Raw genomic sequence first — 12767 nt, 5'->3', positions numbered from 1 at the left:
ACCTCTTGAAGCTGGTTGAGAGAATGCCAAGTGTGCAAAGCTGTCATCAAGGCAAAGGGTGGCTACTTTGAAGAATCTCAAATATAAAATATATTTAGATTTGTTTAACATTTATTTGGTTACTACATGATTCTGTATGTGTTATTTCACAGTTTTGATGTCTTCACTATTATTCTACGATATAGTAAAAAGTAAGAGAAACCCTTGAATGAGTAGGTGTGTCCTAACTTTTGACTGGTACTGTGTGTATATGTGTAAAATATATATCTAGCTAGCTAATGAATTACTATATATATATATATATATATATATATATATATATATATATATATATATATATATATATATATATATATATATATATATACACACACACTGCTCAAAAAAATAAAGGGAACACTAAAATAACACATGCTAGATCTGAATGAATGAAATATTCTTATTAAATACTTTTTTCTTTACATAGTTGAATGTGCTGACAACAAAATCACACACAAATTATCAATGGAAATCAAATTTATCAACCCATGGAGGTCTGGATTTGGAGTCACACTCAAAATTAAAGTGGAAAACCACACTACAGGCTGATCCAACTTTGATGTAATGTCCTTAAAACAAGTCAAAATGGGGCTCAGTAGTGTGTGTGGCCTCCACGTGCCTGTATGACCTCCCTACAACGCCTGGCATGCTCCTGATGAGGTGGCGGATGGTCTCCTGAGGGATCTCCTCCCAGACCTGGACTAAAGCATCCGCCAACTCCTGGACAGTCTGTGGTGCAACGTGGCGTTGGTGGATGGAGCGAGACATGATGTCCCAGATGTGCTCAATTGGATTCAGGTCTGGGGAACGGGCGGGCCTGTCCATAGCATCAATGCCTTCCTCTTGCAGGAACTGCTGACACACTCCAGCCACATGTGGTCTAGCATTGTCTTGCATTAGGAGGAACCCAGGGCCAACCGCACCAGCATATGGTCTCACAAGGGGTCTGAGGATCTCATCTCGGTACCTAATGGCAGACAGGCTACCTCTGGCGAGCACATGGAGGGCTGTGTGGCCCCCCAAAGAAATGCCACCCGACAACATTACTGACCCACCGCCAAACCGGTCATGCTGGAGGATGTTGCAGGCAGCAGAACGTTCTCCACGGCGTCTCCAGACTGTCACGTCTGTCACGTGCTCAGTGTGAACCTGCTTTCATCTGTGAAGAGCACAGTGCGCCAGTGGTGAATTTGCCAATCTTGGTGTTCTCTGGCAAATTAAAAACGTCCTGCACGGTGTTGGGCACAACCCCCACCTGTGGACGTCGGGCCCTCATACCACCCTCATGGAGTCTGTCTCTGACTGTTTGAGCAGACACATGCACATTTGTGGCCTGCTGGAGGTCATTTTACAGGGTTCTGGCAGTGCTCCTCCTGCTCCTCCTTGCACAAAGGCGGAGGTAGCGGTCCTGCTGCTGGGTTGTTGCCCTCCTACGGCCTCCTCCACATCTCCTGATGTACTGGCCTGTCTCCTGGTAGCGCCTCCATGCTCTGGACACTACGCTGACAGACACTGCAAACCTTCTTGCCACAGCTCGCATTGGTGTGCCATCTTGGATGAGCTGCACTACCTGAGCCACTTGTGTGGGTTGTAGACTCCGTCTCATGCTACCACTAGAGTGAAAGCACCGCCAGCATTCAAAAGTGACCAAAACATCAGCCAGGAAGCATAGGAACTGAGAAGTGGTCTGTGGTTACCACCTGCAGAACCACTCCTTTATTGGGGGTATCTTGCTAATTGCCTATAATTTCCACCTGTTGTCTATACCATTTGCACAACAGCATGTGAAATGTATTGTCAATCAGTGTTGCTTCCTAAGTGGACAGTTTGATTTCACAGAAGTGTGATTGACTTGGAGTTACATTGTGTTGTTTAAGTGTTCCCTTTATTTTTTTGAGCAGTATATATATATATATATATATATATATATATGTATGTATATGTGTGTGTATGAATTATTTGGCTATAGGTAGTATTTCCTAGAAATCTGGAAACACTGGACAGTTACTTTAACAGTGCAGAAGAACTTGCCCCTGGTACTTTTGGACCAGCTCTTTTTGTGAACCTGCAAAGTTGTGAATACTGTCTGAAAATTAATTATTGTTCATTTGAAAATCATCTCTAGGGCACAGAGTTCATGGACAACCTTGCAAAGTGTCTCCGTTACTACGTTGCAGACAGACTCAGTAATGACCCTGGATGGCGTAACATTACAGTAGGTGTTATTCCGAAAAGGTGATCGCATCTGTGGAAAAAGACCACAACAATTTCTAATGCATTGGTGCTCTTTAATTTTTACCATGTCAAAGCTTGCTTTTTTATGTGTTGGTCTGTTCTACTCAGTCAAGAAGTACATATTTTCTTGGAAATTAAGCAAAGGTCATGTCTGACACTGTCATATGCATTCAATATTGCTCAAATGACAGCTTTCTTTGTTCATTCTAGGTAATCTTGTCTGATGCCAGTGTCCCTGGTGAGGGGGAGCATAAGATCATGGACTATATTAGACGGCAGAGAGGTAGGAGTCAAGATAGTTTTCAATATGAAATTGTTGACCATTTTGAAGGTCATTTCTGACATACTTGGCTGAAATCACAGGCATATTACAAAGTCACAAATGGCCTTCCATCTTAGTACAAGCTCTGCAATCGTGTGTATGTAATGATGCGTTTATCTTTTTTTTTTTATATACAGCTCAACCCCACCATGACCCCAACACACACCACTGTCTTTGTGGAGCTGACGGTAAGCTTTGCACCACAATGGTCTCTGTAGTAATGAGTAACCAACACAATGGGAGAAAATTGAGCATTAATGGCAAGAACTCTTCCAAAAAGCTGTGCTTCGTGTATCCTTCATAGTATTGATGAATTATGAGAGTGCATGATAAATGCAGACATGATGCAAATTAGATCTCACATTTACTGTAGGAAAGACTTGTCAAACCAGCTAGAAGGCTTCTAAATGAACAATGATACCTATTCAGGATTTGTAGGGCACACAATGTTACCTTATTGAGCCAGATGGGCAAAAGACCTGTGGGTGACGGTGATAACGTATGTTTGTTTTTCTAAAACGACAGCAAAGGATTTAGTTATGCACCTTAACTGCAGGCGATGCTTTGCTAAATGGTTATCGATATAGTGAATATAAAAATGTTCTTACACTTGTTTAAAAGTTTGGCAACATTAGTTACAACTCTCCAACCTTGGATTTTGTTAGAGGATAGGGCTTCTCTGTTTTCTGCCGGCCTTATTGTCCTGCTATATTAATGGCCAGTTAGTTTTAAATGGGTGAAATTATGCAGGACATGATAGATAAAAGCTTCAGTCATTCAATGGTTCATGATGCCCTTGGTAGACAAAAGAGGGAAAATATTGCATGTAATTAGCTTGAAGAGGAGCCTGATGCATTCAGCCTGTCCCAAATGACATCCTATTCCCTATATATAGTGCACTATTTTTGACCAGGGCACATAAGGCTCTGGTCAAAAGTAGTGCACTATGCTGGGAATAGGGTGCCATTTTGGGTGTAGCTTCACTCCCCTCAAATGGATAAATCATGCTATTGTACGTGTATATTAATGACACATGTAGATAATAATGCATGCATGGCTCATGTGGACTAGGTAATTTAATTAACATAAAGCCTTAGAAACCTGAGTTCATTGTTCCTGATGACAGTACATGTATAAAATGCAGTACTTCAGAGCTGTTTTCTGCCTTCCACTGTATTTCAAGATTTTCTGTTTCCACAAAAACCCTGATCAAGGTCTAGGGCTGAAAATCGTTGGTTTTACATTTGAACAACAAAGAAGCTTTTTCATCAACTACCACTGTCCAAACAGAGTTACTGAATTTCCTCTTCACTTCCAATTGTATTTTTTTGAATTTGGATGTCATCTTCTGTTCATTTCCCTAGCTGACCTGATCATGCTGGGTCTTGCCACTCACGAGCCCAATTTCACCATCATCAGAGAAGAGTTCAAGCCCAACCAGCCTAGGCCCTGTGCTATGTGTGGACAGAAAGGCCATGAGATCAAGGACTGCCAGGGAGTGGCCAGGGAGAAACAGGGAGAGGTAAATTTACTTTATAGACATTAAGGTTGGGGTCAATTCCTCATTCAATTCTCTCTCCCTGTAAATTTTATTAAATTCAAATTCCTGGTCAGTCTTTGCATTCTGTGAATCCAATTCCAATGTTGGGTAAATTCCAATATTTACATTCTCAATTCAATATTACCCCTAACAATTACACAAATTGGAATTCATTTCCTTCGGTCTGAGCATGTTACTCTAGAGACAGCCTAGCTATGCTGGAAATATAGGAATGCAGGTTGAAATTATTCAAATCAAATCCTACAGTGAATGTTTTATACCATGTGCATTCATACCATTAACTGGGAAATGTACAAATATTTTATTTAAATTCCAAAGATTAAGTGTTTTTATAATTCTGATTTAAAAAATTAAAAAATGTAAAAGTCCATTCCAATTCTGTAACTTTTCATTCTGTAAATTCTAATTTAATTCCACTTAAGTTCTCCACTTCATGGGGGAAATCAAGAATTTAATTGGATTTTCAAATTAAATTTGGAATTGACCCCATCTCAATGGAGAATCTACCACATACCCATAGACTTCCAGTCATTGTGCTAATGCTACTTAGCATTGGCTTGCTAAACTACCTCTAACTTCCTTCATACTGGACACGGACACAAAAATTGAATTATCACGAGTTCATCTGACTGAGGAAGTAGATAAAATCCTAAAGTATCCTTCTAAGGGCCATTTTCACAGGCAGACTAAGCCTAGTCTTAACTTCTTGATACTACCCACCCCGCATGCGGGAGCGTAATCATAGCCTCAAACTAATTAGCATAATGCAGCGGACATAAATACCCCTAGAAAATGTTCCTATTCATGAAAATCACAAATGAAATATATTGAGACACAGCTTAGCCTTTTGTTAATCACACTGTCGTCTCAGATTTTCAAAATATGCTTTACAGCCAACGCTAGACAAGCATTTGTGTAAATTGGCATAATGCTATGCTAGGCTCTGCTAGCATCAGGCAACATTTCCACGAAAATAAGAAAAGCAATCAAATTAAATAATTTACCTTTGAAGAACTTCGGATGTTTTCACTCAGGAGACCCTCAGTTAGATAGCAAATGTTCCTTTTTTCCCAAAATATTATTTTTGTAGGCGAAATAGCTCCCATTTGTTCTTCACGTTTGGCTGAGAAATCGACCGGAAAATGCGGTCACTACAACGCCGAACTTTTTCCCAAATGAGCTCCATAATATCGACAGAAACATGGCAAACGTTGTTTAGAATCAATCCTCAAGGTGTTTTTCACATATCTATTCGATAATATATCCGTCGGGACAATTGGTTTCTCATTAGAAGCGATTGGAATAATGGCTAACCTCAGTACTTTACGCAAGATTTTCTGTGGGAGCCATCATGTGACCACTTGCTCAATGTGGTCCCTTACGGCTATTCTTCAACATAAATGCTTAAAAAGACGTCACAATGCTGTAGACACCTTGGGGAATACGTAGAAAGCGTAAGCTCATTCGTAGCTCATTCGTAGCCCATTCACAGCCATATAAGGAGTCATTGGCATGAAGGGCTTTCAAAACATGGGGCACTTCCTGGTTGGATTTTTATCTGGGTTTCGCCTGTAACATCAGTTCTGTTGCACTCACAGACAATATCTTTGCAGTTTTGGAAACATCAGTGTTTTCTATCCAAAGCTGTCAATTATATGCATAGTCGAGCATCTTGTCGTGACAAAATATCCCGTTTAAAACGGGAACGTTTTTTATCCAAAAATGAAAAGACTGCCCCCTAGTTACTAAAGGTTTTAAACTAAAAAGCATTTTCAATGGAGATTCTCCATTGAGTTTCGTTTACCTTTCAAGCCTACGCTTAATCTGTGCTCAGTAAACCGCCCCCAAAAAGTGTACATTACATTTTCTCTCCATTTTATGAGCAATTATGACTAATAATGTGTTCTTATTGCAGCATGATGAGTTTGCAGACACTATGCCGGCTTCTGAACAGGAGTTCATATTCATCAGGCTGTGCGTTTTGCGCGAGGTACGTTCTGTCTGACGTCTTAGAATTTCCAAAAAGCCTATTAATTATATTTATGGTCATGTAACTATATTGAACAAAAATATGAATGCAACAATTTCAAAGATTTTGCTGAGTTACAGTTCATATAAGGGGATCAGTCTATTGAAATTAATTCATCAGGCCCTAATTTATGGATTTCAAATGACTGGGCAGGGGGTGCAGCAATAGGCCCACCCACTTGGCAGCCAGGCCCAGCCAATCAGAATGAGTTTTCTCCACAAAAGTGCTTTATTACTGACAGGCGGCTTATGGTAGAGAAATGAACATTACATTTCAGATCGAAATGAGACATCTCTCTTTTTTTAGTTTTTTAAAAATCCGTTTATCACGGCATGCTTCCTTTTCCTATAGTACCTGGAGAGAGAGCTGACAATGGCCAGTCTGCCCTTTCCCTTTGACTTTGAGAGGACTGTCGACGACTGGGTCTTCATGTGCTTCTTTGTTGGCAATGATTTCCTGCCTCACTTACCGTCCTTAGAGATTAGGTAAACCTGACGGAACCGAGATGAAGCTTATCGTCTTGAAAACACCTTGACAAAAATACATTCTTGCTGTTTCCATACTTTTCAATTGTTGATGGTATGTTCCATGTGTCCTTCAGAGAGGGTGCGATTGATCGACTGGTGGGCATCTACAAAGACGTCGTGCACAAGACTGGAGTAAGTGTTCTCTGTGTAGGCTTGGTTATGACTCTCACATGGTTTCTTAGGAGACGTTACTTAGAATCCCCCACCCCAGAAGCCGTTGGGTCAGTTTGCCAAACACAGATTAAGCCTAGTCCTGGATGAAAATACATGTTCTGTGTAATTTCTCTATTGGAATAGTTGTTTAGTCCAGGACTAGGCTTAAACTGTGTCTGGGAAACTGGCCCTTAAAGCTGTCCTGACTTTCTTCCTTGCCCAGGTATCTGTTCATAGCCTTAACGTGGTCTTTCTCTGCTCACAGGGCTACATCACAGAGAATGGTTTTGTCAAATTGGAGAGTGTTGAGTTGATCATGCAGGCCATCGGCGTGGCTGAGGACAACATCTTCAAGAAGCGCAAAGAGGACGATGTAAGATGGAAGCTGGAAGCAGTAGCTTTCAGCAGGGAATTATTCCTCTACAATAGATCATTTTCTTCCTTTGTTAAACTGAGGGGTGGGAGATTTTCCATAGGCTTTACATTAATCATGACTTGGGTGTTTCATAAATTCTCTTTTCGAGCGGGTATTTGTCAGACACTCAGCTGTCATTTTAAGATAATTTAGCTGATGCCAATTTTAGTTGCGGTTAATCACTGTTCTGTAACTTTTCCAGTTGACTGTTTGTGTAAATGAGGTTTTTCTTGTAGGAGGGATTCAAGCGAAGGAATAAGGACAAAAAGAAGAGAATGAAGGTAAGTGAAGTGGATTGGGCTATTTTATTGTAGCTTGACTTTGTACTGTGTGGTTGAATGCATTCTCATTTCCTTGACAATATGTTTTGGATGAACTTAACCCCTTACCTTCATGTTTTCCTAGAATTATGAGTATGCATGCAAGGCCATTTATTTCAATGGGCAATTAAACTATTTTTCATTTGTTCTGATTTATATTGTCAATGTGGTAGCGCTGTGTATTGTTCGAAACCTTCCCTTAATAGATGTTTTAAATCAGGGGTGCACAACTGTGGCCCTTGAGATCTGCTGTATTGTATGCCAGTAGTCTTATTTGCTTTTTTGGACAATGGCAGATTTTTAGATCTCGGAAACCAAACGTGTGTGTGCAAGATTTGTGAAACCAGTGACTTTATAGGCCAATTTCACAGACTCTTAAGCCTGGGGCCAGCAGGTAGCCTGGGGGGGGGGGGGGGGTAGGAGTGTTAAGCCAGTAACCAGTAAACGTTTGCTGGATTGAATCCCTTAATTTATTTATTATTATTATTATTTTCAACCTTTTATTTAACCAGGTAGGCTAGTTGAGAACAAGTTCTCATTTGCAACTGTGACCTGGCCAAGATAAATCATAGCAGTGTGAACAGACAACAGAGTTACACATGGAGTAAACCATTAACAAGTCAATAACACAGTAGAAAAAAAGAGTCTATATACATTGTGTGCAAAAGGCATGAGGAGGTAGGCGAATAATTACAATTTTGCAGATTAACACTGGAGTGATAAATGATCAGATGGTCATGTACAGGTAGAGATATTGGTGTGCAAAAGAGCAGAAAAGTAAATGAATATAAACAGTTTGGGGATGAGGTAGGTAAAATTGGGTGGGCTATTTACCGATAGACTATGTACAGCTGCAGCGATCGGTCAGCTGCTCAGATAGCAGATGTTTGAAGTTGGTGAGGGAGATCAAAGTCTCCAACTTCAGCGATTTTTGCAATTCGTTCCAGTCACAGGCAGCAGAGAACTGGAACGAAAGGCAGTCAAATGAGGTGTTTGCTTTAGGGATGATCAGTGAGATACACCTGCTGGAGCGCGTGCTACGGGTGGGTGTTGCCATCGTGACCAGTGAACTGAGATAAGGCGGAGCTTTACCTAGCATGGACTTGTAGATGACCTGGAGCCAGTGGGTCTGGCGACGAATATGTAGCGAGGGCCAGCCGACTAGAACATACAGGTCGCAGTGGTGGTTTGTATAAGGTGCTTTAGTAACAAAACGGATGGCACTGTGATAAACTGCATCCAGTTTGCTGAGTAGAGTATTGGAAGCTATTTTGTAGATGACATCGCCGAAGTCGAGGATCGGTAGGATAGTCAGTTTTACTAAGGTAAGTTTGGCGGTGTGTGTGAAGGAGGCTTTGTTGCGGAATAGAAAGCCGACTAGATTTGATTTTAGATTAGAGATGTTTGATATGAGTCTGGAAGGAGAGTTTACAGTCTAGCCAGACACCTAGGTACTTATAGATGTCCACATATTCTAGGTCGGAACCATCCAGGCTGGTGATGCTAGTCTGGCATGCGGGTGCAGGCAGCGAACGGTTGAAAAGCATGCATTTGGTTTTACTAGCGTTTAAGAGCAGTTGGAGGCCACGGAAGGAGTGTTGTATGGCATTGAAGCTTGTTTGGAGGTTCGATAGCACAGTGTCCAAGGACGGGCCGGAAGTATACAGAATGGTGTCGTCTGCGTAGGGGTGGATTAGGGAATCGCCCGCAGCAAGAGCAACATCATTGATATATACAGAGAATTGAACCCTGTGGCACCCCCATAGAGACTGCCAGAGGACCGGACAGCATGGCCTCCAATTTGACACACTGAACTCTGTCTGCAAAGTAGTTGGTGAACCAGGCAAGGCAGTCATCAGAAAAACCGAGGCTACTGAGTCTGCCGATAAGAATATGGTGATTGACAGAGTCGAAAGCCTTGGCAAGGTCGATGAAGACCCTGAACCGACACGGTAATAATCTTGTCATTCTGCCTCTGAACAAGGCAGTTAATACCGGACAACAACTGCGCCAATGACGTGGATATCGATTAAGGCAGCCCTCCCACCTCTCTGAATCAGGGTTAAATGCGAATGACGCATTTCAGTTGTACAACTGACTAGGTATCCCAAATTGTTAAACTAAATGATAAGTTCTGTGTTTCCTAGGCTCAGCAGCAGGGCCCAGCCTACATGACCGCTGGTCAGTTCGCCCCCCAGGCCCTTGGCGGCAGAGGCAGACCTGGGGTTGTCCAGAACGCCCGACACCAAGCCTTCGACATGAGGATGCAGGGCAGGGACCAGCACAACAAGGTATGATAGGGGGGCTTATCAGGGTGATTTTGCTTCTGGTCAACGGTGCAAGAAAAAACACCTATTATCCACTAAAATCCAACGTTGCCATATGCACAGGATACAGTGTAGTGTACCCAGTACAATGAGATGCTTCCTCGCAAGCTCTCATCACAGTGAACATCTATATGAATGTTGAGGTGTTAGGGCGATATAGGACACTTATACAATTTATAGGTATTTAAAGATGTATTTTTATTTCAGGATGCTGCGCAATCCCTAAAAGCCATGATGAAGAATGGTGGCCAGGTATGCCTCCACTGAGAACCTTCTGTTTTATAGTGATTTGTAAACTGGTCTAGAATTTTACATGTCTTTTATTGATCAAATGTGGTGGAGGACTTTTGTCCATGTTCAAGCGTTTATATGTACCTAAAGTGTGAGCGCAGTACACATTTCCATGTTTTTTTGATGCTGGTCTGGGCTAGTTTATATTTTTTATTAATGTATGTTCTGAAGCTCTTAATGCCTCTATTCAATCTGCCTTTGTTACTTAAATGTATGAGAAAAATAGCCTGAGATATTTGCGCGTGAATGAAGTGTGGCAAAGGTGAAGGTCTGCACACATTAACTGAATGTTTTTTTTCTTATAATTGAGCAAGTATGTTATTTATCGCAAGTTTTTGACAAACACATAGGTAGAGATGGAAATGCATTAAGCTGTTTTTATTCAGTACATTAACTTAAGCGCCAAAGTAATTTATGCACAATAGTCTAATGGGAACACCTCTGGAGGGACATGTGCATATTTGTTCTATGTGGATTTTAGAATATTTGAATGAAAATCTGTCACCAATTGGTAGAAACCGATCTGCTGCCAGATGGTTTAGGTATAATTATTTGTAAGGATGTGTGTTTTGTCCAGGCAGGAAGCAGTGATGGGCAGGATGGCCGGGGTGTGAAGCGGAAAGCCGAGGACAGTGACAGCGAGCCAGAGCCTGAGGATAACGTCAGGTAAATGGCTACGCTACAGTCAGTCAACTAGGGAGTAAACCAACCAGGACAGTCTCATCCAAGTAGCCAGTCAGTCAGTCAACCAACCAGGCAGGCCTCTCAGCAAGGGTGTGATGGTCTGATTTATGCCTCTCCAGTTCAGCATGGTTCCCTTAGGAGCTCCTCTGTGGTTGGGAGCTCCTCCTGCCTGCAAGTTATTAATATGGAAAGGAGGCATATTCTCATAAATTCCTCTGTGATGTACTCGTGAAGGCTGTTGAATCCATTGGGCTAAATTGGTATTCATGGAGGCTTTGCTGTTACAAGGCTGCTCTCCCTGTGGGCCAGTGTGAAGGATTGGCTAGACAGATGCTGCTTATCTTTCATTATGTGTGCAGTGCATCGCCAATCCACTAATATGGCGAAACCTTTCAGCTGCTTCCTAAAGCAGTAAACTAGTTACTCTTCAATGGACTATTGTAATTCCCAAATCCTGTATGGAAGATGAGGAAATGGTCTCTTACTGGCTATAATGCACTATATGACCGAAAGTATGCCTAGCCCAAACCATGAAAAACATCCCCAGACCATTATTCCTCCTCCAACAAACTTTACAGTTGGTGCTATGCATTGGGGCAAGTAGCATCCACCAAACCCAGATGTGTCCGTCGGACTGCCAGATGGTGAATCATCACGTCAGAGAACGTGTTTCCACAGCTCCAGAGTCAAATGTCGGTGAGCTTTACACACTCCAGCCAACACTTGGCATTGTTTATGGAGATCTTATGCTTGTGTGCTGCTGCTCGGCCATGGAAACCCATTTCATGAGGCTCCAGACGAACAGTTATTGTGCTGACGTTTCTTTCTGAGGCAGTTTGGAACTCTAGTGAGTGTTGAAACCGAGGGCAGACTATGTTTACGCGCTTCAGCATTCTGCGGTCCCATTCTGTGAGCTTGTGTGGCCCACCACTTCGTGGCTACGCTATTGTTGCTCCTAGACATTTCCGCTTTACAATAAAAGCACTTCCAATTGACTGGGGCAGCTCTAGCAGGGCAGAAATGTGAAGAACTGACTTGTTGGAAAGGTGGCATCTTGTGACAGTGCCAGACTAATTCAGAATGGACCATTTTACAGCCAATGTTTGTCTATGGAGATTTTATTAAGTATTCAGAACCCTAGACTTTTTCCATGTTTTGTTATATTCCAGCCTTGTTCTAAAATGTATTAAATAAAAAAGTAATCTATCTACACACAATACCCTATAATTACAAATCCGAAAACAGGTTTTTAGATTTTTTTGCGAATGTATTACAGATTTTAAAAAGTGTATTTACATAAGTATTCAGACCCTCTACTATGAGACTCAAAATCAAGCTTGGGTGCATCCTGTTTCCATTGATCATCTTGGAGATGTTTCTACAATTGAAATGAAGTCCACCTTTGGTAAATTCAATTGATTGACATGATTTGGAAAGACGTGAAGGTCTCACAGTTGACAGTGCATGTCACAGCAAAAACCAAGCCATGAGATCGAAGGAATTGTCCGTAGAGCGTCGAGACAGGATTGTGTCGAGGCGCATATCTGGGGAAGGGCACCAAAACATTTCTGTAGCATTGAAGGTCTCCAAGAGCACAGTGGCCTCCCATAATTCTTAAATGGAAGAAGTTTGGAACCACCAAGACTTCCTAGAGCTGGCCGCTCTGCCAAACTGAGCAATCGGGGGAGAAGGGCCTTGGTCAGGGAGGTGACAAAGAACCTGATGGTTACTCTGACAGACCTCCAGAGTATCTCTGTGGAGATGGGAGAACCTTCCAGAAGGACAACCATCTCTGCAGCACCACACCAAGCATTTACGGTACAGTGGCCAGACAGATGCCACTCCTCAGTAAAAGGCACATGAC

The 12767-nt window shown here is 42.0% G+C and overlaps 1 protein-coding gene across 2 annotated transcripts in view; it reads left to right on the top strand.

The window, feature by feature from the left end:
• The window catches only part of LOC109900616 (5'-3' exoribonuclease 2), a 44850-nt gene that overhangs the window by 6763 nt on the left and 25320 nt on the right, over window positions 1-12767 (top strand). For both annotated transcript variants that reach the window (XM_020496314.2, XM_020496315.2), the window contains exons 6-17: window positions 2165-2254; window positions 2485-2557; window positions 2734-2784; window positions 3961-4118; window positions 6073-6147; window positions 6538-6671; window positions 6788-6845; window positions 7132-7239; window positions 7518-7562; window positions 9749-9892; window positions 10136-10180; window positions 10797-10885. In XM_020496314.2, coding sequence (XP_020351903.1) covers window positions 2165-2254; window positions 2485-2557; window positions 2734-2784; window positions 3961-4118; window positions 6073-6147; window positions 6538-6671; window positions 6788-6845; window positions 7132-7239; window positions 7518-7562; window positions 9749-9892; window positions 10136-10180; window positions 10797-10885 — 1070 coding nt within the window. The remainder of the gene's footprint in view (window positions 1-2164; window positions 2255-2484; window positions 2558-2733; window positions 2785-3960; window positions 4119-6072; window positions 6148-6537; window positions 6672-6787; window positions 6846-7131; window positions 7240-7517; window positions 7563-9748; window positions 9893-10135; window positions 10181-10796; window positions 10886-12767) is intronic.

Source organism: Oncorhynchus kisutch, linkage group LG12 (genome assembly GCF_002021735.2).
Source record: "Oncorhynchus kisutch isolate 150728-3 linkage group LG12, Okis_V2, whole genome shotgun sequence".
Taxonomy (NCBI): domain Eukaryota; kingdom Metazoa; phylum Chordata; class Actinopteri; order Salmoniformes; family Salmonidae; genus Oncorhynchus; species Oncorhynchus kisutch.
This window is presented reverse-complemented; position numbering and strand designations above follow the sequence as displayed.